This window comes from Athene cunicularia, assembly GCF_003259725.1.
Source record: "Athene cunicularia isolate RWA chromosome 2 unlocalized genomic scaffold, athCun1 chr2_part1, whole genome shotgun sequence".
NCBI classification, from domain to species: Eukaryota; Metazoa; Chordata; class Aves; order Strigiformes; family Strigidae; genus Athene; species Athene cunicularia.
The window spans coordinates 79,532,828-79,560,366 of NW_020799095.1; the positions used below are offsets into that span (position 1 = coordinate 79,532,828).

The 27,539-nt window shown below is 37.3% G+C and overlaps 1 protein-coding gene across 1 annotated transcript in view; it reads right to left on the reverse strand.

The window, feature by feature from the left end:
* Positions 1-27,539, reverse strand: part of LOC113476632 (protein cordon-bleu-like) — a 164,007-nt gene that overhangs the window by 10,667 nt on the left and 125,801 nt on the right. Inside the window, exon 7 of the mRNA XM_026842446.1 lies at positions 20,134-20,328. Within this exon, the coding sequence (XP_026698247.1) occupies positions 20,134-20,328 (195 nt within the window). The remainder of the gene's footprint in view (positions 1-20,133; positions 20,329-27,539) is intronic.

Below are 27,539 nucleotides of genomic sequence, written 5' to 3' on the forward strand. Positions count from 1 at the left end.
AATATGTCTATAGCATAACAATGTCATGGAGAGGTTATGTGTCAAAAGTGTGTGGAATAGAATCCTACAAGGCTAATGCTTGAAATTCTCTATCAGTAGCATTTGACACTCACCTTACTTGCAAATTGTCTGTGGATACTGTAAGAGTGGATGCATAAATTGAGTTTCCTCATGCATAAGAGTCCAATATTTTCTCTGGGTTAGGTTGCAGTGAATATGACTTCATGAAAAATATTAATGGAGGCCCAAGGAAACAAAAGCCAGCACCACCAAAATTTCATCAAGCATTCAAAGACAAGGAGGTTCTCAGATAAATTTGCAATGTGAGCTCTGCTCCTTTGCCTCGCCTGTTCTCTACTTACAGGTCAGACACTGCTTTTGTATTTATCAGCTTTTTCCTATTAATCTTTCTAATAGAAATGTTTATCTATGTAAGTACCTGCTAAGTCATCTGGCAAATGCCACATTTCTTTTATTCACAGATCAAACTAGGCCTAAATTTACTGTAGGTTTACTGCTCCTGAAACTGAGAATCCTTCTGTAAGCCAGTAACCATAACAATAATTTGTGCTCCTCTGTCCCTTCTGTGTCTACTAACATTCACAGCACACTTGATGACAATGACTATGTATCTCAGTTGTCTGAATCACTACTTTGACCAAGAAGGAAATCCCACTTTACTGTCTTCAAAGACTGATTAAAGGCTCTGCAATAGCATACTTGGAGAGCCATACATACCCAAGTCTCTTCTGTTAAGGACAGTCAACACACTCTTGCTGTAAGGTAAAGAAAAAGGGACTGGACTTAATGCAACCTTAGAAAGCGTGCATAGTGCATCCTTTTTAAATAACAAAGTGCTGTAATGTTCTCAATACTGCAGTTATATCTTGACAAGTAAAGAACCTAGCAACTACCAAGGTGTTCCAAAATGGTGATATGGCCAGGTAAAAATCCTTAAGCTAACACTAGAAGCCCCGGTGGGTTTTGTGGGCTTGAGGGAAAAATATCATGTGACTTCTAAACTGGATGTTGAAGGCTACTTTGGTGCTACTTTGGGAAGTACTGCCTTTCAAGCAACACGTTTTGCCCATTATTGAATAGCTGAGGCGGATTTGATATGCTTCAAGGACTACAGTGTTGGGACACAGAGACCACAAGAACAAGCCTTATCTTCTTTCTTCTCCCAAGACTGATGTCTGGGGAAAAGAGTGGACATACAAGAGACACGTACTTTCTACAGGACTGAGAAAGAACTTGGAAAAAAGCTGGGTAATCTCAGCTCAGAAGCACAACTAAGAACACAAGTGAGGAAGAACAACTGAAAAATTGACATGGAAAGTCTTTCCTGAACTTGCAAACTAAAAGCAAACAGCATCTTCTTGCTTTACCTGAAATGGGTTTTCCCCAAACAGCTCCAGGTATCTGTGTTGTAGCTGGCATCCACTCTTACTGGAGAAACTCTGGATGATTGATAGACAGATCTAAAACAGTTCTAACTGTGTCTTAACAGAAAACCCCTCAGTAGATCTAGTCAATATGTGACTGAGATCACGTATCTCAAAATAAAAGTGCATAGGTTGTGTTTCAAATTCCAAACCACTCTTTCCAATATTTTCATAAGTATTACAAGAAACAGTTGCCTTACAGCAACAGATTTTTCCTTTCACTCTCACTGCTATCATTTTGCCATAGAAGAGGAAAAATGGAAACTTGGAAAACCCAACAATTTTCCAGGTTTTCTATTTAACAAAATTCTCCTTAAAGCAATTTTCTTACTGCTCAAATGCTGTAGCTACAGGTGATACTCTATCAGCAATAGCATTATATCTGGAATAAGGATTTTTTTTTAAAGGGATGTCCCATGATGGTTTAGCACGTACAAATAAAAAAATTGTATGGCATATGACATAAACTGTGTAAAGAAGGTTCGTATACTCTCTTGCTTCTTTCTCTTTTTTAATGCAACATTACATGCCAGGATCTTTTATTGTTTCATAGAATGCTCATACTTTTGTGACTTCTATCTAATTTGTATACAAAATGTCTTGTTTGGGGAAACCATAAGTGATTGTTTGTAGAAATTATTTTTAGAATGAAATAAAAAGGATTGGAAAAAGAACACATGGATTCAATCACTGGCATGCCCTGACTACAAACTGATTTCCATCATCAAACACTGACTAGACACAGACTCTTGATTTAAGCAAGCCAGATTCTGATACACCTGCTGGTGATGATATCATGTGGGGTCAGAATGCCTATCAAATTACAAGAGTGTTTAAATGTGATCCACAGAAAAATTCAGACCTAACTTGTAACTGAACAAACAACAGTATCACCCCAAACTATGTGTGGGACCATCCAAACTCTCTTCCCTTCACAAAGAATTTTAAGACATCTGGAAATAATTAAGAGTCATTTTACAAGAAGCTCTAGAAGTAAAAAGAAAACACACTTGTTTTATTAACCAGTTTTAAACTCTTGATACAACCATAACTGCACTGATCCCTTATAGCATTGTATGAAAGACAAATGGTTAAGTTGGTATGAGAGTTTTTAAATATATCATGCTATGATTTTGTATATAATTTAAAGTAGTTGAGAATAAAATATTTTGATCCAAGAGGAGCCATTCTAGGAAAATCAGAGAGATAAATCTTTCAGTTGCAGAATGGAGACATAAATCTGTCCACTAAACTTGATGATATAAAAGCTATTCTATCCAGCTGATTCTGCATTTTCACAGGGCAACAGATGCTTCAAAATGCCTAGCACTAGAAACCACAAGAAGTCTCAATTGAACATTAATGTGTCTTAAGCAACATTTACTCATATGCCTAATATTCCCTGGACAGGTCATACATTATTAGACTTTTCATGGGCATACACTGACAAAGGAAAACTCAGGGACCTCTCAAAGAAACTGGGCATAGGAGCAATTCCTGAGGCTGACCACTGTAAGTCATGTTGTATTAAACTGACTATTCAGCACTGAACTTCTCTATCTTGTTTCCTTATTTAGTACCCCATTACATTTGATTAAAAACTGAATGTTTAATCCACAAGTATGTTACAAACGGCAGTCAAAGACAGCAGTCTGATGTTTCCAAAAACATGTCCTTATGTTGCAGAATGCATTTGTGTGGGTTATTTAAAATGCTTACTAGGATCCCATTCAATGCAACAACATATTGCAAAAACAGCACACACAGAGATACTAAAAAATCTGTCACATGGAAACAGGATGTTATTTGGATAACAAGGGTATTATTTGAAAAAACGTGTCATTTTGATAAAATGCATAGAAATAACTACACTTTAGAAATTACCAAGCAGTTTCTCTGGATTGGTCATTTTAGTTCTGTATATCTTGATTTTTCAGTGTTGAATTCACAAATCTGACAATAAAATGAATATTAATAAATGCAAAGGGAGATTTTAAAATAAGCCATACAAATAAGTGTGCTGTGATAGCAAGACTGACATTTGAACAGACTAGGCCCAATAGCTCATGTTACTCCGGACCGACTAGACCCAATAGTTTGCATTACTCTGGACACAACACCCTCACACGGAACAAGTTTAGACGGGAGATTCCCAAGCTACTGCCAACATGAGTTCAAGTCCACAATGTAACACCAACTAACTCTTCAAGCAGGACAACCATGTTTGTGTTTCCTCCCGACTTCATAGTTCTGCACCATACTTCCTTGTACTGTGTTTGGGCCATGTGCTGGCTGCACCCCAGCCATACCCATGGCCTCAGCGTCTGAGCTGCTTTGTTGCTGAAAGTGTCCAGGCACTGTGTTAAGTGGGTAGTCTGACTTGTAACTAGAGTGCAAATGCATTGCTCTTCTGAAAATATCCTTAATATTTTAATCAGGTGTCACAAAATATTGTATCACTTTGTCTACTTTTATGCTGCTTAATTTCAAATTATTTTTTTTCTCATTATATAATTACGGCATTAAACAGAGTTTTGTAATGAAATTTAGTATTCGTCATGACAAATCAAGCCATGACTGCAAAAACATCTGAGTCTTAAAAACAGACAAAAAACTTAGTATTACTGGATTTTACAAAAATCGCCATACTCTTGTGTTATTTTATTCATAAAATGAAAAAGACAAAAGTCAAGGATGTTCTTGAATACTCAGCTGATTGGTGACAGAAAGCTTAATCAGTTGACACAAGAAAGCCACTACAAGGTGAAGGGGCAAGCTCATTTTTCCATCTGTTTTTATTGAACACACCCCTTTGTGAAATGTCATGGTCAAGGGCAGTTAAAAATTAATGTCATTCTAATCTTCTTTAAACACTTTAACTTGTTCAGTTAAATGTGTCAGACAGGAAACTATCCATAAACAAATTTGAGACGTTAAATTACTAAGATAGCTGTGATTTCCTTCTTTTGCAAAATCTCATTACTAGCTGCAATATTATTTCCACTCAAGGAAGTCACTCTACAACACCAAATATTTTCACATGCATTGAAACATGTAGACTACACAAGTCTGCGGATGTTTGCTTTGGCAAAGAATTGAACTTCCTCTGTTTCTCTGAATACAATGTAATTCTCCTCATTTATGTCTTCATTTGGGGGGGGAACAACAAAAAACCCTCACCACTTAAAAATCACTTTTTAAAACCACCACGAACTGTTTTGCTACCAAGATTCATTTCTCCTCTACAGAAGTTAAATAAAAAAAAGCCAAAATAACCTCCAAATTTTCATTTCATATTTGTGCTTCATCTTGTCGTGTAATCTTTTTAGTTACAGCAATACAATTAATAGAACAAATAAGCATTAATAAGATTTTAAAACACATGGTAGTAATGCAGCTCATATTCCTTCTGACAACTTTGTCAATAAGTTTGACATGATCGATGTCATCTCCTTGAGTCGTTGCCTCTGGGAAAGGCTGGCTGATTGGTTGGGTCTGCTTGTCTGTCCTTAAAAATCTGAGAGGTGTTATAAGCCAACTGAAGATCTGCAAAATTTATGTTGCATCTTTGTCCAATTTTCTGCCAAAAGGATGGGCTGTAGCCTAAAGTCTGTTAGGGCTAGAAAGTGAAAGACAATCACACAAATGTGTGACCAGTAACAAGAACCATACCCTTTCTACTGCCTCTAAGCAACAGCAACTCTCTGGAGTTTAAGTTTTCCTCTTGCACTTAAAATTTTCTTCTCTCGAGATAGACAAGTTGAATTTCTCTTGCTTAGTGCTAAGTCCTAGGCAATGACCTCAGAAGTCTTCTCAATTTAGAGAAAAACATACCTGACTTACTTCCAGTGTTCAACCCACTTTTATCCGCCCTCTCCACCTGCAGGCATGCAGAATGACTGGGAAACCTGGTTTGGGTGATAAGTCAAGTGGTAGTTGCCAATTCCTTTCCAATTTCATAGAACCACAGAACTGTTTGGATTCGAAGAGACCTTTAAAGATCATCTAGTCCATACCATCCCTTCTCACCGCCCCCTGCAAATTTACACTCAAGTCCAGTTCCTTCCAGCACTTACGAAGGGCAGTCAGAAGTCCCTACTTCCAGAATCTTCAGAAACCAAGAAGAGGGGGGGAATAGCAAAGTGGTACCACAGTGTCGTTTAGATGTACTACTAGGGACTGCAGTGTAACATGACTCTACATCAAGCCATCCCCCCACAGGTATATGATTTTTATTATCCAAAATTACAAATAGATTCTGCTGCAAAGATTTGTTAGAGAAACCCACCATGGCACTCTGCTTGCTATCCATGCCTGGCTGTGTCAGGGACATACTGCTGAGCAGGACTCAGGGGTTGACTGTTGAACTATGATACTTTGATTAAGATGAGCACACTGCAAACAAAATGAGGTGCCTATTTCTTCCAGTGATCTGCATCATCCATCCTCTAACGAGGTGAAAAACTGAAGTGATACGCAGTCAGAGGGACTGGAATTGCATTCCCCCCTCCCCACTTCTATCACTTTTGGGATATGACTGTGAATGTAACTCAAACAAAAATTAGCTTGAAGTAGCAGAGAACAGTTTTTACTAAACTATACTTGTGATGTTTTTCCTTGCTTTCTTATTTGGCTAAACAATGACTAGAATGCAATGCTATTAAGCCATTAAATTAAACCTGATTTACACAGCGCACATGTACTTAAGTTAATTTTTCTATTCTATAATTTTTTAGCTTTTTAATTTAGGATCTAAGAAAGGTGGAGTTGCACACAAAATCTGAAAAGGGACACAAACCCAGTTTCTAAATTAAGCACAGCGTTAGGGTCATTTTTCATTGCTTACTGAATGCCAGTTCTTCAGAAGTGTTGTTGCTTAAAATGATCTTTGTCTATTAACTTCCCCTAAATAACTTGCCCAACAAAGTCTAATAATTACTTGACACATACTTTATTGAGAGTTAAAGCTTACGATGACATCAGCCTGTCCTATTTGTCTGTGACTTGCAAGCCAGATGAAGTTTATTTACTAAATGTTGCAACCCTGCCAAAATTCAGGGCTGCATAGAACAGTATGTTCAGGCCCTGATGTCTTGCCAGTTTTCAATGAAGTGCTTGACAGAGACCACATGTGGAGGTCAAGTGATACTATCATGATCTCACCAGATGGTAAGTTGTGGTATTATTCCCAAGGCAGGTAGTATAGTCTGTTCAGAAAGTTGGCAGGTGATCCATGAACTCACAGCCAGAAGCAACTGGATTATTGCAAAAGATCAAGTTCGCTATTGATGTTTGCAAAAAGATTATTTCAAGAATTTTTCTTGCATGTAATTCGACTCAACTCTCCAGACATATCTTTTCTTGCAAAAAAATAAAAGGATCTATTTTATTAATGCTATCTTAAATCAGAAGCCCTTGTGTTACACAAGTATTGTATTCTTGCATAACTTCTATGTGATGTACGTTAAATGGTTAAAATAAAGGCACTGCAAGCTCATCTTGGCTGGGTTCTTGTACACATAGTAAGGGTCATGAGGTCACTCTGATGTCAATTCTACACAGGTCACTCTGATGTCAATGTCTACACAGATTAGAGTACAGGATTGGACTACTTTGCAGAGAACAACAGGAAAGCAGGCCATGAAGGAATCTTACAAAATTTTTTGTAATTACATTCTCCCACTCCTCTCTAGTAACAGTCTATACAAGTCAGTGTGAAACGCGCAGTACTTCACACAGTCCAGCCTTCAGTTAAAGTAGGCAAGCAATTCAAATCACTACTGAATGGACATTGCTGCTATTTCCTGGACAAAGTTGCAAAAAAACTATTTCTAAAAATTCAACGAAGCCACACAGTGGACTCGTACAAAGCAGTAGCTTTTTTTCCGCAAGCTAAAGAAGCAGTGTTTTTCTTTCAGAAAAGACATAATTTTAAAGCAGACTTTAAAATTTTAAGTTCTTCTCATGCAAAATCTATTAATTGAATGTGAAATTATCTGAGTAAAGATATATTCTCAAAGGGCCATTTGAAAAGCAGTCTTACTTCCCCTTGTACTACGGAGAGGCACCTTCTGTCTAACATCAAAACCTCTGCTGAAATTCTGAACTAACATCCTCATTCATATTGGCCAAACTTCAGAAAAAAATACAATGAACTGCACTTAATCACTTCATGACTGAGAAAGCCAAGATTCCTTTTAATTAATTCATCACACTGGGACACCTTACTCTATTTAAAATTATGAAACAAAAGCGTCAGAAAATAAGCATATTAATTAAAAAATGAAAAAAAAAATACAAACCAAAATCAACAAAGGACGACACAAAACCTCCTGGAAAATAAGTTGGCTGCCTAAAAAAAGGAGTATCCTAAAGTTATTAAAATGTTTTCTGGATTTTTTTTTTTAAGATGGGACACATGCTGCTTGTAAATAAATGTTCAGCAACACAAAGTTGAGTATTAAGAGCTCTAAACAGGATAGGTGGCAATTTGGACTGAAACTATGGAATCTATTTAGATGTATAGAGAAGAAAATTCTGTAATACATTAAAGTGTAACATACTCTTAACTGATACTCTTTGAAGATACTGAGAATGTCGTTACTACATTGCATGTATTATCTAGATATAGCCTGTGATAACTACTTTAAAATAATTAACGTGTTTGATTAAGTGTGCATATACCAGGATTAATTTTTAGAGGTGTTTTTCTCATAAAAAGAAGTATAAATTACTTCCTTTCACTAGCAGCTTTTTTTGAGCCTTCCTAAATTTGATGCTTTACATGACAGCAAGATAAGCCTTCAGCCATCATTGCACTTTTCTCTCTTCTAATTTGGGCCTGCATCATTTATCCAAACTAGAGCGTACTAGTTCAGCTAAATTAAGCACCCAGACGGCACAGCAAACATTATCTGATGTTCTGTTGGCTGGTTTCATGTTTGCCATCTGAGCATTGTTTTGTCAGACATGAAAAGAACAAGTCTGGATACTTACTCAGTTAACTGAATGTCATGTTTAAAGCTCTTTAGAGAAAAACGAACAAATCACCTTCAAATTGGAAATTAATTGTTCTGTGTTCTAATTTCTTAGCAATTTACTGTGGTGCAGGGTTTTTTAAGGACCACAGATGACTTCTACTGCTTCCTCTTGTTTCTAACATACTAATTGGTTCTGGTACATCTTGGTAATGGACTCTGCAATAGGATAGCACTACCCAGGTTCAGCTCCAGTGGGAATACTAAATAGATAAAACTTTTCAGATTTATGACTGGTTACAAAGGCAACTGTTTTATGTATAATACTTAATGTATGTCATCACAGAATTTCATGACTGTGTGGGCAACACTTTGTATGTGGCTTTTTCAACACAAGGCAATCAACTGAAAGTCATTAAGTCTTACACACTCTTATATTGCCTGATCCTTTGGGCAAAATTGGATAGATCCAGGAAAGCAGCACACCGTAAAAGATCAGTTTGACTTGCTATGTCCTGAAAGGTAGAAATATCATAATTTGCTAAGCAAAACAATAGGCCCATCACTGCACAAGACAGAATTGTCCCAACAGTTCCTTCCTCAGAGGACTTGCACTCTAGAGAATACCTGGCATGCACGTGGACCTGATAATTGATTTCAAATGGAAAGGGATCAAGCCTTTCATGCTGCTTTTTATTTTGTCAGTGAAAGGCACATACATGTCCAGTAGAGTGCACTGGACAATCACCCATACAGCTCCCAGCCACGTATAATTTGAGCTGCATACCTGCATCTCAATATTTTGAGATGCAGCCCAGGGGGCTGCAACTATGACCCTGAGTCCTGTAGGGCTCTTTGCAGTTACAGTATTAAGTTGTAACATGCATACCAGGCAAACTGCTTTAAGGGTCATGCTAGAAAATTCTTATTGCTCATATGATTTTCTAGCAAAACTCATGGCAGCATTCTGCAAGTGCAAAGTTTTGCACTTCTGAGCACAAAACAAGTAGAGCGATGATTTGGAATAGCAATCAAAGACAGCTGTTTCTGTTTTTAACAAGAGACATGTTGTCTGGTTATCAAATTACCAGTGATAAGACAGACCTAGTGAAGTCACTGAGAATGCTGCCAGTGACTTTCCTGGAGTGGTATCAGATCATATGAGACAAATATTTAGGTATGAATCTCTTCAGTATTCTCCAGAAATAGCTGTACTGGGTTAGATCAAGGGTTCTGCTCTGGCTTCTGTATCAGACTGCTGCAAGTACCTAGAGGACAGCAGAAGAAAAGGGAACATATGTTTGATACTACCTTCTCCCTAATACTTTTGCAGCCACCAACAATCTTCATGTCAGGGACTTCCTGGTGTAGTTCAGATTTTAAAATTTCTAATAGATTTGTCATCCTTGTAGCATTTGTCTAGTTTCCTCCTGAGCCCATGAAACCTTTTAGCGCCCATATCAACCCTTGGCAAGGAGTTCCACAGATCTGCTGCTTGCATAAAGAATCAGAGTATTTGGTTTTGTGTGGTTTGCCTGCTTTCTATTAGTTTCAAATGTCCTAGTAATGGCTGGTTCAACAAATCCCTATCCATAGTCTTCATGCCACTTTTTCAAGATGAAGAATCACAGTTTACTTAACTTGTACAGTTGCCCCGGTATTAAGTTACTTCATACCTTTGATCACCCTTGGTGTCCTTCCATGAGTCTCTTCCCATTCTGTAACACCCTTCTGAAACAAGGGTAACACCACTGTAGTATTTAAGATGGGATAATAAAGCTCATAAGTATTTTACAAGGTATTAGGGAAAATCCACAGTGGTCCTTTCTCAGGTATATCACTTCACACTTTCCCACACAGTATTTTACATGGTTTCACCTGCAAGTGCTGTCAGCACTCAATCTCATATGGTCTTTCAACAGTTGTTCTTCATATTTAGCCTTTGTCATTACTATCTGGGTAACTCAAGTACAAGTACCACCAACAAACTTTGTTACTTTTTTCCAGGTCACTTCTTAATATGATGAACATGGATCCTCAAATACTCCAAAGCTGTTGCAACATTCCACCACTAGATGAGCAGATCATTTACTCCTAACCTGTGATTCTTCTTTTATTTTCTTTACTCTCAGTTATTTAAGAGTAAGATGACCTTCCTCCTTATGAAATGGAGACTTGGTTTCCTTAAGAAATTCCTGGTGAGGGAACTTAGTGGAAGCTTTGTGGAAACCCAGACAGACTGTATCAACCAGATCACACATATCCATCTGTTTGCTGAATGCATCAAGAGCACTCCAAGAGAGGGGTAAAGCAGGGTTTCTGTTTTACTAAAGCTACATTTACCCGATTCATTATCTTCACAAAGATGCCAACCAGTTATATTCTCTATTATATTTCTAACAAATTTTCCAGTAAATAAGCCACATTAGGAGGCTTACAGTTTTCTTGATTACCCTCATACTTTGCAAACATCAACTCTACTTCCACCTTTTTTCTCTGAATTTTTTAATGAAAATGCAAAATGTGGCATCAGCAATATTATTCAGTAATATTTTCTCTATTTCTTTGCTCCACATGGTAGAATGAGACTTAATACAGATACAGTTATTTTATACCATCTTCTTAATTTCAGATATCACTTCAATCTCCAGTGCATGATCTTTAGAATCCTTTGCACAGCTGCTGCTCAGACAAAGGAACTAGAGCGCACTCCTTAGACAAAGGAACTGAAGTACGTTCCTTATCTGTTATTGGACAAGTTTGATGCTCATTATCTGCCTATGTAGGAAACCTTAACCTGTGAAAAATGTAAAGCCAAGTTTAACTGTTTTTCCATCCTAAGGGAATAGTAGGCAATTCTCTGGCCAAAGAGTAAGGCAGTGTTTGTGTCAGTGTGGCAAAATAAATGATTTTTATATGTCTATAAGCCAAGGAAAAAGATCACATCATACCTGTAAACTCTCAACATCTACAGAAATGCATAGATAAAGTAAACAAGCTTCTAAATAAAATTTCAGACAAAATTACTGGAATAAAAGCCCCAAAGACGGATACTAAAAGACTAATGGAAAGTTTCATAATTATCATGCAGTATTTACAGCCTAGTACATCCAAAATAAGTGATTGGTACATGAATTTGATGCAAAATACAGAGAAATAGATGCAATCTCTATTTTTAATGGGTTTATCTATTAATTATCTATTTGTATTAACAGAGATAGACTCAGCTGCTCATTGACCTTATTGAAATACTGCTTCACGCCAACTGTATAAGAAGTCCCCAGCCTCTTAATCTGGCATCACACAGCAGCACAGTGTGCAATCCAGCACCTAATATCCAAACTCTAATACAAAAACTAGGAAGAGAGCATGATTAACAAGTTTTCTTAGCAGCTGTATTATCCTTCTAGCATCTCAAGAACTCCGGGAATTAAGTGTTAGGTTTATTCTTAAACCATGAAAGGACATCTCATACATTCTTGACTACCTGCTGGCTTCTTAAAAAATGGAAAGTTTTCTTCTTTAAGGCTTACATAACTTGGGCAGCTGAATAAAATTCTGGAGAAAGAGCTCCTTTAATAAAGATTCAATATCTGTGCCCTCATCACAAAAATGCTGTTGAGAGATATCACACATTGCCTGAGAATTCTAACAAGTCTGCCACCAAAACTGGAGATCATACTTAACACTCATGATAACCTCAATTAATGAACAAAGGAACTTTTAAAAATAACATGCACCATTCACATTTCAGGCCTTCTTTGTGCACAAAAAAGAAAACCAAACCACAGCAAACTAAAAAGGTGTACAAAGCCGGTCATTAAATTCCTTTTAATCAACATTAAAAAAAAATACAAGTCAGTCAAGTGTTCCCCCTCCTCCTTCAGAACAAATCCTGCTCTCATATCCTCAGGGAACTTATAAAAAACTGAGAAATGACCTAGAAGATGGAGAAGTAAAAGATATGTTTTGAAAAACAGCTTTTTCCTACAGCAGAAACTGATTCATTGCATCCTTCTTCAGAATGTGAAAAAAGTATCTGTTATTCTCAAAGGAGACTTCTGGATGCTCTACAGAAAAAAACAAAGCAAAACAAAAATACATTCACAGAACACTTAAGGGAGAAAGGAAATGTGTCATAAGAGAAAGGTTGAGAAGACCTCACCCAGAAGACCTCTGAGTCAAAAGAAACCTCCCTTCCTCTCTGAAAGATGATAAAAAAATCCATGCACTCATATCTTGTTGACTTCTAGTAGATATTTCTGGTTTAGGTGTAACCTATGAAAGGAAGATAACTAATCTGTGTCCATCTGCACTTTTGCTGAATTCTGGGCTCCTTATTAAAACAGAATACAATTGTCAGATTGTCTCCACCATGAACTGCTCATTACCTTTCACCTTATACAGAAGTACAGAAAAAATTGTAAGGTAAAAGGGAAGAAAATACCTACAGCATAAGGCTATTCTGCTGCAGTACGAAAAACAAACAACCCCTCTTCCAAGTATGACTACCATAATTTCTATAAAGCTGAATCAACCAACTAGGTAAATCTGAGGTAATTTGAAACTTTTCTTCTCAGGTCACAGGACTCTGATCAGAGGGGAGTTTTCACAATAATGAATTACAGCAGGTGCACAAAGGAAGAAGTAGGAGACAGTAAGTTGTTAAGAGTACGGTGCTCATAGAGGTGATCACAGCAAATGTTAATCAAGCAGGTTTTAGACACCTGCCTACAACAGATCTCAGTTCTGTAGGTAACCGTGGTAGACGTTCTCATCCAGTTGTGATTCTTCTGTTTCTCAACTTCCTTACAATTGCAGTGCCTATTGGTATCATGCCTTGCCCATAAAACGATGCTTCTGATAATTCAAGATTTATGAGGAAAAAAGGCTCTCATCCACACAAACAGTTTCTTTCTAAGCACTCAGCTGTTTCTCAGGAGGAAAGCCAACTGCAGGAGTATTATTACTTGAAATACCAGATTTATCCAAAATACCCAGGGACAAAGCAGATTGAAGAAACTTTAACTCACAGAGCACACAGATGTAGAGTTCTACTGATGGCATCCTTACAGACACAGCTGTACATACTAGGAACACACCTTACTCTACACTGTTCTACAGGATCTGTATTCATTGTTTTAGGGCTTAATTTACAGCCACAGGGAAATATGTCATTTTGAAAACCTGAGGAGAAGAACAGAAATAGTGTGATTTCATATCAATCAAGATTATCCTTACAGTCATGGTATTAGATTATGAAGAAGAAAGGTGGAAGAGTGGTAATCACTTTATGCAAACACAGGAGAGATATCTGTGAAAAAAAATCCACTGTGCGGGGGGGGGACATCGGTGAAAGAAATACTCGCTTTGCTCAGATTTTTATATTAAAAATCTCAATTTAAACTCCTTTTGCAACAGAAGGTGGCATAGTGAAAAATAATATGATATTAAAATCGCAGTGGCCAGATACTGAGTTGCTGAGCAACCAGATATAGCTTCTGACATCTTAAAAGTTCAGAAAACATCAAGCTACAAACTCAGCTTCCTAATTACGGACAGCTGAGCTAACCATTTCTAAAAATCTTGGCCAATGTTTTAAAATACATTTTACTTTTAAGAAAGATAATGAGTCATATTTCCAGTGGCTTCAAAGTCCATGCTTGTAGCATACACACATACACATGGGAAATTTGAGAACTGCAAATTCAGGGTCTGATTCTGAAAATTTGGGTGATTCCATGGTTTAATAACGTTTTGAACAAATGTAACATGTTAATTGTGATTTCAATATAATTTTATCCATCAATTTCCTTCACTGCCTGTCCTTTATTTTTACTGCTTGAACATTATTCTGTGGTTCTTGCTGGTAGAATGAATTCCAGGTATGCTTTCACTTACACACTGTGCTCATTTGCAATGTCGTTTGACATATTTCAGAGTTGTCTGCAGATGGGCATGAATTCAATGGCTCTCAGCAGGACATTTCACTAGAGTATTTCCTCCTTTTGACACACTCAATCAACCAGAGGGAACCTACACTTTCAGTTACTGGTGTATTTTATTTATATTTGTTTATGTATAAAAGGACAGTGAATAGTACTGTAACACAAATTCTGCTGTGAGAAAGGCATCCCTACCAAAGGCATGATAATGCTACTAAATGGCTAGGATGCCTAATCCAGTATCTTGCCAGCTCCATGGCACTCCTATCAGTGACTGTTCACAGAATCGTAACTCTTTCAAGTGCAATAGGTATGGGAAAAGGTCTCCAACAGGAGTACAGAAACACTTGAAAAGATTAAAAAAAATAAAGAACTAAGAAGAAAATCCCTGTGTGGTGGTCAATAATTGATATCATCAACTAAGATGGCAAAAATAACATTTCCTCTGCATTTCCACATGTTTAGTTCTTTTTATTTAATAATACATACAGCAAATACTGAAGGTATCTTTTCTATATAAACAAATGTGGCAAATTTTTAGTGTGAGTACCTTATTTTCTCCATGAAAGAGATGAAAGTTTCATTTATATTCATTCCTGCTAAAATGATCCTCTTAAAGCTGAACTTCTCATTTAAGCATAACATTGGTCACAAATAAACTGGGGGTAGGGAGAAAGAAACCTGCTAGCAGTGATCTGAGTAAACCTGTGACTCTTTGGCTGCAATATTCCATTTTATTCATGTGAGCAAGCCTCTTCAATGAATAAGGTTTTCCTGGTGAGAAAACACCAGCCTTGATAAAATACTGGGGGCAAGTAGTCTGCTCTGAATGGTATGGCTTTGAACAAGAATGGGGAGTTAAACAACTGTCCTCAGCAACCCAAGTTTGAGATCTAAATGGAGAGAAGAGGAATTGTAAGAGGCAGGGCAAAACCCACAGTATGTCATATACATTACTTTGTCTACAGCACCCTCCAGGAAACTATATAAACATGGAAATAAACGTGAAAATCATGTTGGTTTATAATTGAACCTTCTCAAAGTATGAGGCCAGTTCCTCACCTGCACTAAAAGCAACAACACAACTTTTATTTAAACCCACTGTCTTGCCATATGACAGCTTACACTAAAATCTATGGAACAACTGCTAGAATATTGTTATCTGTTATAATGCCCAATTCTTCTATTAGTACAGGAATTTGACTGGCTAGTAACAAATCCCGAATGCCTCCTGTTACATCTACATGTTATATGAAAGTGTTTCTGTTCTGAAAATTGCAGCAGCTGAAAGAGCACATGGCTCCTTTATCACAGTCTACAAGTTGCATTTCTGCCTTCTGGAGTTGACATCAGAGCTATTATACAGATGAAGGAACTGAAAAGCCCTCTTTTAATTCTGATGTTGTCTCCAAAAAGCCTCATGATTTTATTCTGAATAAACCACTCCATTTCATAGAAAAGGCTCTTACAGGAAGTCCCTGAGTCCTTCTTTATCATCCCCACTCACTCCAATTTCGTTATTTCCCCATACATGTAAAAAAAAAAAAAAAAAAGTAATTATTCCCGCAAACTAATTTGCCAGTGCACAATACTCTTCACCTCCAAAAGACTCAAATACTCAATTCGACAGTTCTTCCAAGAAATAACCCAAGCACACTTCTTTTTCTTATAAAGAGAGGTCACTGAATATGCCTCTGAGGAGATGCGTTTATTTCTGTCAGACTTGATGTGTGGCTCTTCTGTGTGTGCTCTACCTAGAGTGGCACTCATGCAGGCTTTCTCATATATTTTGTCTATGTGGTGAGTGCTTTTTGGGGTAAGAACTTCATTTACACTATGTCTACTGTAAAGTGGCCCCAAATTCTGCTGGCACATCATCTAAAGTGCTGTGACAAACAATAGAGATTCTTTGCAAAGGGGGGGGGTTCAGTTTTTTGCTCGTTCCCTATACTGTTCTGCTCTCCTCTGTGAATGATGTGGGCTCCATGTTGCAACTTAAGAAAGGAAGGGACCTCCTTTACTTCTAAAGCATCCAACCTTCTGGATTTCATACTGGAAATGTTACCATACCCTGGCTGTTTGCAGAATATTTTTTTAAGTGACATTTCATTATTCTAAACAGCATCACTTGGAAGATGTTTAAAAAAAAGGGGAGAATGTCTCTAGGGAAAAAATCTGTAGACTCCTTTCATTGACTCTGCATTCCTTTGCAAACTACTTAGTGCATGTTCAGCACACTGAAACATTGCTCAATTGTGCTCTGAACACAAACTAATATTTTCTAGAGAAGATTTAAAACAGTTACAGAGGGAACGCTACCTTTAAATAGACATGGAAAACTAATGATGCTGCAGTAAAAATAATTAAAGTTACTGCAGGGGCCTTACCCTTGAAGAGGTAAATTACTTTAAGCTCCACAGAAACAAAAGCTGCAATATGGTGAAATTATATTGCAGTAATCCACCTATCCAGAAAAACAAGTGGAGAAAATGTAAATCTAAAGCATAAATTAGAACACCCCAGTCTTTATACACAGGGAAATTTCTGATTGCAACCACTAGGCAGGGAGATGAGATACACATTCCTAAAGAATCATCCATGCTGTAATGAAAACGTAATGCCCTGGAGCTTAACAACGGGTTAAAAATAATGGGTTTATTAGGTTGCAAAGTCAAATTACAGCTATTCATAACAGCTACAGTATTTGCTTTTCTACACAACTTTATGCAACCTAATAGTTAAAAAAAAAAAACCTTCTGAAAGTTCAGAATACCACCTTTTTCATTTTCCATTAATGTGCTAGCTTCACTGGAAATAAACATGTTCCCCTTTTGCAGGATTTTCCTGTTAGTAACAGTTGCACATAAATAAAGTTTTCTAAACAAACATCTTATCTTTTTATGGAAGGAAGTCCATTAATAAGGAATTGACGTCCTTCCCTGAAAAAAAAAAAGATCACTGCTAATTCTTTCCCATAAACTAAAGAAATAAACTTACACCCTGAGATTTTTTACTCTTTTCACAGAAAACTGGATAGTCTGCACATAGATAAAATAGAACTGTTTGAGGTGTCTTATAAACAGTATCTCTGTTGCTACCTTGCAACATAGTACTGAATAATTAATCTCTTCCCTCAGTTTTTGACTGCTTTATGGATCTTGTGCTTCACTTCAACTGTACTTCACACATTCTTGTTCAAACTACAGGGCAGCCTGTGAGCACCTTTCAGCCTGGGAGCTTCAGAAGCACACCATAACTGTTAAATATTTTTCCCTATACAGTCATTTTCAGAAAGATGTCCTTTACCCGTCAAATGCAGCCAAACAGACTCTGGCAACTGTGCCCATAATTCTACCGTGCTCTTCATTGGCTTTGACAGCTACACATGTCTATTGCTCAAAATTATCTTCGTCGTGGAAAATCCTCTGATGTGAACTTAATCTGTTTCCCTTCTTCAAAATAGCTTTTTCTTTAGGCTAAGAGAATGTGAAGTTGACACTGTACTGTATGCTACTTGCAATAAATAAAAGAAATACTTTTCTCCCAATGGCTTCAGAAAGCCAGCACTTTAATCTATTTTCAACAAGGCTGAAAATAGAAATGTTAACATGTTTAAATAGAGTTTAGATTTTCAGTGTTTCTGTGCAACGCAAATTAAAATCTCAGTGCCACACTGCAGTGAGATAAGCCTAAGAGTAATACAGTCTGTGATTACCACACTTGTATAAACTTAAGAATTATAATGCCATAGTATTTTTGTACAAAAAGATCTATTTATCTTAAACACATTAAATGTTTAACTCTGGGGGACACAAGAAACCATATCAAAATATTTACAGTACAAATTTCAAAAGGAAATTTTTAAAAATAAAGTGCACCAAATATTGCAAGAAAACGTTTCTCTTCAGCTGTATCTATAAATGAGAGCCATTTCAAAGGTACTTATTCCAATTTTGAAAGATGGAACACCCTTATGTTCCAGCAATCACACTTTTAGATATCCTAAGAATGGGAAAATAAGATTCCATACGTCTTTACCAAAAGCATGCATCAATTTTGCTTACACAATGCCTCACTGGAAAAGGCATTTAACGTATATCAACACAGATAAACAAGAGTGACAGGGAGTGAGATTGAGCACTAGACTCCTCCTCCACTACACTGAACTCATAGATTCCTTCCTGACTTCGTTTTGTGCTAATACAGTTCTCCTTCCCAAGAACAGTCTGCTGTAGAGGTGACAAACCCTAAGCAGATAGAGTCAATCCACAATACACAACTTTGACAGTATCTGTTCCCTGCATTCTCCTTTGGCACCAATATAAAGCTCTACACACTGGCTTTTACAGTTTACATTTAGAATCACAGAATCATTCAGGTGACCCTTGGGATCATCGAGTCCCACCATCAGCCCTACTCCACAAAGTTCTCCCCTACACCATATCCCCCAACATCTCACCTACATGACCCTTAAACACATCCAGGGGTGGTGACTCCACCACCTCCCTGGGCAGCCTATTCCACTGTCTGACCACTCTTTCTGTGAAAAATTTTTTCCTAATGTCCAGTCTAAACCTCCCCTGTTGCAATTTAAAGCTGTTCCCCCTTGTTCTGTCACTAATCACCTGTGAGAAGAGACCAGCACCAACCTCTCTACAATGTCCTTTCAGGTAGTTGTAGAGTGATGAGGTCTCCCCTCAGCCTTCTCCTCCTCAAACTGAACAATCCCAGCTCCCTCAATCTCTCCTCATAGGATTTGTTCTCCAGGCCCTTCACCAGCTTCGTTTCCCTCCTCTGCACTCACTCCAGCACCTCGATATCCCTCTCACATTTAGGTGCCCAAAACTGGACACAGCACTCCAGGTGTGGCCTCACCAGTGCAGAGCACGGGGACTGTCACCTCCCGACTTCTGCTGGTCACACTATTTCTAATACAAGCCAGGATGCCATTGGCTTTCTTGGCCACCTGGACACACTGCTGGCTCATGTTCAGCTGCTTGTCAGTTAGAACCCCCAGATCATTCTCTTCCACACAGAAGGATGTAACATTTTTTGTTGATGGTGGAATCAGAAGTCTTAATGTGCTTGTGCGTATTTAGTAACATACATGCCTGAATGTCACTATGAAAACAAGAACAATTTCCTTTTCCCTAAACTCTATTCTTTTCAAAGGGTTAGGTCCTCAGAAAGGTTTCCCCCCATTTCTGTTTAATTCTCAATAACTGTACTACGCGGAACAGTGACCTTTCTTAAAAGCAAAACCAGAGCACTGCTTTAAAATGTCACATGGCACAACTCAGAAAGCAGAGCAGACCTTCTGGTATCCCACGGCAGCACTGGAGATAGGGATGTGGGTGACAGCCTGATAAGTATCTGGGCAAAACAGCACGCTGAAGATTTTTGTCAGTCATTAGAACTGTCACTCATTTTCCAGGACTGCCCTGGCCAATAAGGATATACAATTTCCAGCTTTTCTGCCTTTTTTTCTTCACCCTCCTTCTTTTAGTATAATGCCTCACAAAACTTTCCTGATTTAGAAAGATTCTTGGGAATCTTGGGAAAAAGCTTGGGGCAGTCTCAAGAAAGCTCAGTAAATATGTAAAAAACTCCAAGACTTTTGATAATTTTATTTTGTAAGATTAAGAGTTTTGGCGAGCTGCAGTTAATGGCTAGCCAAAATATCTGTGAATGACTTGAATAATGACTTGAATAAATGAAATTATGATAGCTAACATATCAAGCACCACTCTGTGGTGTCACTGTTACCTGTGCTGCTCTCTTTTCTTGTCCACTCATCACCATGTTCTGCAATGCAGGTGTCACAACTGGTGGAGGAGGTGCTCTGCGCTTTTTCACTTCTGGGTTTGCTGTCATTCCTGAGATGTTACCAAGGGACAGTGATGGACCCAGGCTACTGGAACGAGAATTCACCGAAGGGGAATTTGGTGCTGTGGAAAAACCCTGTAAATGGATTAACATCTTGGATTAACATCACTTTTTAAAAACAATGGAAAAGAAAGAAGAAAAACAAGACACATCTGGTTACCGTTAAAACAATGATATGAATAATCACGTGTGTTTCTCTGCCAAACTTGCTGAATTGCAAACTGTAACTTTTGGAAACTTCTAAAGGTCAACTGGAACAAATCTTACAGACAGTATTAGTAAGTCAGGAGGCATGATGAGCATCTACTGCAGTTTAACAGTAGTATTGATGGGAATACTACTGCTGCTTGCTATTTAAAACAGAAGCTTCATCAAGACACATAATTACAGTTATCCAAAAGCATTTGCAGTTGTATTTAATTTACAAGCAATATACATTTCTGAAAGCAAGATCTAGTCTTAAAAGAGAACACATGCTGTCTGTGTCCCAGGCTTGTCTGTTTCATTATCAATTTGCCTGATTTACCTGAGTCTTCTCTGCAGATTTATGCAAAAGAAACTCTGCTACCATCAAACTATTTCCAATTTGTATGCACAACCAACCATAATAATTTACAATCTACTGAAAACAACTACTTAACCTGGTCAAAAGAAGTCCCACTGACAGGCACCACCCAATTTTAACAGGCCCAGATGTAAGGAGAAGCAAAGACTCTTTCAGTAATTCCTTAATGTCAAAAGTTACTTTAGTTCTCATTAAAAACATGGGAAAAGGCCTGATTTCAGATCAAGGCCTTAATGTATTTTTATATTAATAGAGAAACAGAAATATATGCAGTTATATAGTAGTAAATCTACAAGCAGGAAAGACTAGGAAATACGACTGCTTGAAAATGTGCGTTTTTAATTTGGTTTGACACTTAAATTCAACATAATTAATTTTTTGAATCTGCTAAAAAAGATCTTGCAAAAATGTTCCCCTCAAAACCTGTGAGTCAACTTTTGCTATTTTTAATAAAGAGCAGCTTCCATCTTAAATTGAAGATTTTGCTTTTTAATTAAGTTATGAGACGGTCATTTCTTCTCAGAAATGGCTGCTGTGAAATCACCACCGATACCAATCAACCATGAGCTGGAGCAGGATACCTATTCTGGAAGCTCAGGCTCATGACTGTGGTGGATAATGCTGTTCTTATCACAACAGAACATGCTACTGCACTTGCAAAACTCACCCATTGAGGACATAAAGCTCTTGGGCGGAATTTTGTCCAAAACCACAGAATACATACTGGCGGGCAACTAAAGGTCAGGTCACCACAAATCTCATCACTTTCCAAATAAAAGAAGTAGTTCTTTTAACTTAAGTTCTCCAATCTGGAAAGTGCTGGAAAATGCTTTGTCTCAATTATATGCCTCATTGTTGTGGTGGATATCTGGATTTCCACAGGAGTGTAACTTGCAGTGAATCTGACTCGTGACATGGCATGGTAATTCCTTTCCATAAGCACAATCTTAGATAAAAATTAAAAACATGGGGCAGCAAGCTCAAAAAGACAACTCATTTAATTTTAGAATTGTTGAGCAAACACTAATGAAGCATAAATAGCTAAAAAATATAGTAATACAAAAGGATGTATGCAATACAGCCTCATGATCGCCTAGTAAAGTTCGATGTTCTATAGATACCTCTGAAAGCAACTGAAAATGCTAAATGCAGATAGCAAACTGATTTGTGTTTTATCCTGTATTTACCATGCATGTGGTAACCAGCACTGCACAGCAGACTTCACCTTGGAATAATTAGCACAAAGAGCGCATGTTACCGGTCTTCTCTGATTGACTAGAATTTTACAGAAGGTTTAAAGCAGTATTTACCATTTCTTTTTCATCTCTGAACTGAATAGTTTCAGTAGCTTCTTCACCTTTCTAGCAAATGAAGACAAAAGCTTGAAGTGGAAGGTGGGGCTGAAAAGATTAGGTCTAATCTTATAGAGAAACATAGTCTTTTCTTGGCCCTATATCTTGAGCAGTGGAAAAAAATAATCATCTCATCTGTAGCCTACAAAATTTAAGTCATTCTCAGTGCATATTCTACCTGGTTCTATCAAATAAAGTTTGTTTACCTCTAAAGTAATTACAGGGTTCACAGGGTGAAATACAGAGCAGTCTCTTTTCACACACTTACAACTGAACAAAATAATTTTGAAGGGTATTCTACATGTGTGCTTTTCTGAATCTCTTAATTCTTTGATTTTTCGTGCTGGATAAAAAGGTTGAGAAATTTTGTTGAGATTTAAAGATGTACAAAAATAACTAAAAAACCCCCTAAAACTTCCCTCCCAGCATTACAAACACAGGGTACCAGCGAGAAGATAGGATGTATCCAGTTTTAAATTAATATCCCATTCAATTCTACCTCAAGGTCTTGTGGCTGAAGAGCTGTAAGAATCCTTTTTCAGGGAACAGATCACCGTGAAGGAAAACAGTGATCAACAACTAAACGTTTGAAAGCATTTTTTTAATAAAGCTTGGATTTCCTAACAGGAGATACAGAGAAAAAAAAAATGTTATACTTACACGACACTATAAATAGTTTATAATAAAAAGACTTTAATGAAAGGAAAAAGAAAAACCTTGGAAAATCATGTAAATTTTCTTTTCCAAGTCTAACCTGTATATTAAGCCCATTATTTACTGAGTGAGCATTTCAAGAATGCTCATGTTAAGACTCTTCCTCTAAAATAAAAACTTGCTACAGCTTCCAGAGAAATGGAATGAGGACAACTTCAAATAAATTTTGAAAGCCCCATCATTCAGCAATGAGGGCTTTGTCTAACTGAAGGTAGACCTTCAAGCTGTCCCATGTGTGTAGTCCTTTTCAGTACCTTTAAGAGCAAAAAAATCACGTTGGACACAAACCACTGACAAGTGTTTTTGGCATGACCCGTCTTTTGTTGTAAACCTAATCTAGCAAGACAATGCTTTACCCAACTTTTATATTTTATGTTGTGTTAGATGCACTGCACCTTCTTTCCAAATCACTGGATTTTGGAGGTTTGGTTTTCAGGCAGGTTAGCAAGGCAACTATTAAGAGCATACAACATTAATTAAGCAAACTTGCAGGGATCTGGTATGTATGCGCTACTTACCCAAACCATCTCTCATTTCTTGTTGTTTTAATTTGTTATCAATGGATTGATTTCAGTGGAATTACTCAAATTACAGCAGTGTAAGTGAGAGGAAGGCCAAGCTCAAGTATTGCAGCCAATGTAGCTGGCTAAAAAAGTCAGCCCTTATCGTATTTCATTAGACAAACAGGTTAGCATGAATGCTCTGCTTAGAATCAAAATCAGTTCCTACAATCCATGTGTTTTGTAACTGCATTGAAAAAAAAAAAAGGAAAAAAAGGGGAAAAAAATAATTTAGAAAAAGGGAATTCATGACAATGAATTATATAAAGAGCTTTTAAAAACGTCTCCCAACTTGTAAAATCAGTGGTTTTGAACTTGTAAAATCAGTGGTTTTGGTAGACCACTAGTGTTACAGCACTGTGCTAGCAGTTCAAACAATTAACTAATGACAACTAGTAAGAAAAAAGAAATACTTCCCCCCCCTGCCCTGAATTAAGCTAAACCAAACCCAGCATGAACACAGATACACCAGCACAGGTCAGCAGTGAAGTTAGATTCTAGTCGAGCAAGGGTCTTGAACATGTACTGAACCACAACCATGGACTAAAGTCCCTTTCAATTTCATGAAGTAGATGTTGGAAGGAGGCAAGAAACAGTGGCAGTACCTACATATGGTGCCATCAGGTTTCATGGACCCATTATTTCATGTTATACTAGCCAGTTAGTTTTCTCCCCTCTCATTAGACTTCTGAAATCTAAGGAACCTTCTTTTTTCTAATGTAAAAGATGCTTTCTTTAGGGTTAAGGAGTTTAATTTTAGGATTTATTTCCTACTAGTTCTTCTAGTGGCAGGGGTGGTTAAAAACATGGAAGTATGAAGGCTTGGAGTAACCTGGTGACTGAGGCATACCAGTCCCATTTTCAAAAGACACTGAGAAGTCAACTTTCTACAGGACTACCAAAGTCCATAGCCTGCTGAACATAAGATAAAGAACCAAAAGCAGAGGCCAGTCTGTGTTCCACAGTTATCAACCTAGAATGCAATTATAAAATGTAATTTGCAAACTACTACTCCCTTTTCAAGAATGAACAGAAGCTCCAATAGCTTATGGATACTTCTGAAAATTGTAATGTTAGTATTAATAAAATAATGTAAGATTAAGCTGTTGAAAATATAATTGTACTCCTGTGACAACTTAATTTTACAAAAATAGATGTGTATAAAAATGGAAGACATCTTATGTTTGTTTTCAAAAGATATCTCTCATCTATAACTCTCTTACCCAAAGCCCTGCTATTAGCATTTCCTTGATTTTCTGATGACACTAAGTGGCATTTAAAGGTCAGCAAGGAAGAGACTGCAGCTTGCCTGTGAGAGTGATTTGACTTCCCGTTCCCTGTCTACACCGGTCAATAAAAATTTTTCAAAATGTCAAGTTCTTTTCTTGTGAGGTTGCTACAGCCAGGCCTTTCTTCCGCAGCTCTTTGCCAAAACTCACATATTTGAGGTCCCAGCCTTGTTATGCAATTTCCTTCTGAGAAGTTTTTAAATCAAAAGTAATCAATTGAGCTGTTTTTAAGACCTCAGAGTACCAGATGTATCAGCAAAAAGTAAGGATTTTTATTTTTTCCAAAACAGGCAAAAAATAACAATGAAGTATCATAAAGGAAATACTTTTTTTTTGTAAGTGTACCGTGGGTAAATATGAAAGGTAAGATTTAGGGCAGGCAGACAAATCCATCTCCTCAGTGACAGCAAGAACATTTATTCCTGTTGGACATTTAAACTTCATTAAAGCAAACTTTTATTGATTTGCTGAACGACACCAAAACTGATTACAATTGCCCATTTAAAATGCTAGACAGGTTATGTCAGATCTACTGCACAAATTGAAGTCAGAGGTTGCTTTCCTTGACATGACACTGAAATTCCTTATAGTAGCACTAAATTTGACAACACCAAAACAGAATTAATCCAAGCTTCTGCTTCAAAACCAAAGCATAATATTGCGGTTGTGAGATTGCTTGGAGACATAGTTTTAAAGAAAACCCAAAATTGTGACTACTCAGATTTTCCTTTCTAACCAGTCATACTGAATATAGTTTGCTTTTTGTACTCCCTGAAGCACTTGAGATTCTGGTATTTGCATACAGTCTGCAGTCAGAAAAGAAAAAAAAAGTTAATCTTTTCCTTCTCTGAACTAAAAAAACCACAACAACTAATTTTTACGCAATTTACTTTATGTTGCTTTATTATCTCATTGCATTTTGGTACTGATAGGAAATGACCTGGTTACCCATCATAATAATAGAAGGGAAGCAACTATTTCATTTCCACAACAGTAACTTGCACAGGCAGTACCATGTTGATAGTCAAAGCTTTCCAGTTTTACTGTAAAAGTTTTGACTTACACTTTGAACTCTGTACAACTACAGTGCTATCTTATGCTTGTATAAGTCTATTATAGTATCTAGCTGGTAATTCCAGATCTTGTGGTCAGGGCCCATTTGGTGGGCACCAGAATTTACATGGCCAGAATTATAAATACCTGAGAATGTTCTCTCTCTCGTGTCCCTGCCAGTTCTCCCTCAGTGTGGCTGACCACATTCCTCTCATTTTAGTACAAAGTTTGTGGATGAGAAATCCTAGCAGTACCAGGTGCAAGAAGGTCACCTCCTTTACAAAGTCATCTACCTTATCTCCCAGCACTGAATCAGCATGACCAATCTGTCACTGCAGAGTTTACTAAAAGCTTCCTATGACACATTGCTATATGCAATTATGCTGGTTTATTACTTAACTATCCTTATCATTACAATTTTTTTCCTTGTACCTTAACTACAATTTCCATTCCTAGAAGTTTATTTGATTACTTCCTGTCATCGCTTAGGTAAGGTCATGCAATGTAAAGTGTCTCTACAGCTAGGAGCACACTGTTTGTGAATTTCTAAGTAGGGATTAAGTGTGGGTATTAACCAAAGTCCCATGCACCACACTGAGGAAAAAGAGGATGCCCCACCAGAGATTGCTTCTAAGAACCTTTAAGTTTTTGTTACACTTCTTGTGTGTGAAGCAAGATGCAAAACTCCTTTTCCATTTGAAAATCAGATGGATACTGAATGAATGTAGCAAAAATGACAAATAAGCTGATTGCTTCTTTTATGAACAGTCAAATATTTTACAGTGATGTTCAGGAGTATAAACTTTTTAGCCATACCATTAGTAGGTTAGAAAACATGGACTGGGAATACATGCATTCCAGCTAAACATGAACATGTCTGTAAATTCTTGCAAATATAATCAGATGCAGCAAACCCTAGACTAACTGCTAATATTGATATCATCTACTACTACCACCTCCCTCAGTATTCAGCTAGTATGAGGTCACAAATTTAATTGGAGTTGTCCAAAAGTGATTAAACTACCATGGCACATATAAAGCAGTGGAATAGAGATCTATGAATTCAACAATGTATGTATAATATTCAAGCAACGTAGAGATTGTCAAATCATTTATACTTTTTCAAGATTTTATGATAGATGTGATTCCTCAGTGCTTTGAGAACAGAAGCTTTTAAATGACCTCTGGTGATTTAAAATTCAATTTATTTCCTGCAAATAATTTCTCCTGTTTCCATGTTTCACTCTTCAGTTTTTCCCGTCACACTACTCTTCATGCTTAACAAAGCCTTTGTATTACTGCTACCCCAAATCACTCATGACAATCTGAAGAATTCTCCCCAGCAGAATGAAGAAGACAGTCATAGAATCAAGGGAAATGGATGCAATGATTTTTTTCCATCACAGCAATACATGCAGAAAAGGGCAGACAAGTGTCTACTACAGGTACTATTTGTGTACTTGAATCATCTCTTCTGTTTAAATGACAGACTGTTTCAAATAAATTCATAGTTTTTAAAAAAAAGTAGCATCCCAACAGAATTAGCAAAAGCAACCTTTTTGACAGGAGAGACACTACCCCTTCTGAATGTTGGGAGAGAGGGAAAGCAGGCCGAGCCATGTCTCAACAACTCAGAAGGTGGGAGCAGGCAGTATGCTGCCTGGTGCTAATGAGAAGACCAAAGTGTATAAATCGATGTTTGGAAGGTACACATAAATCACCTGTGTCCTCTCCTATCAATCTGGACACTGAA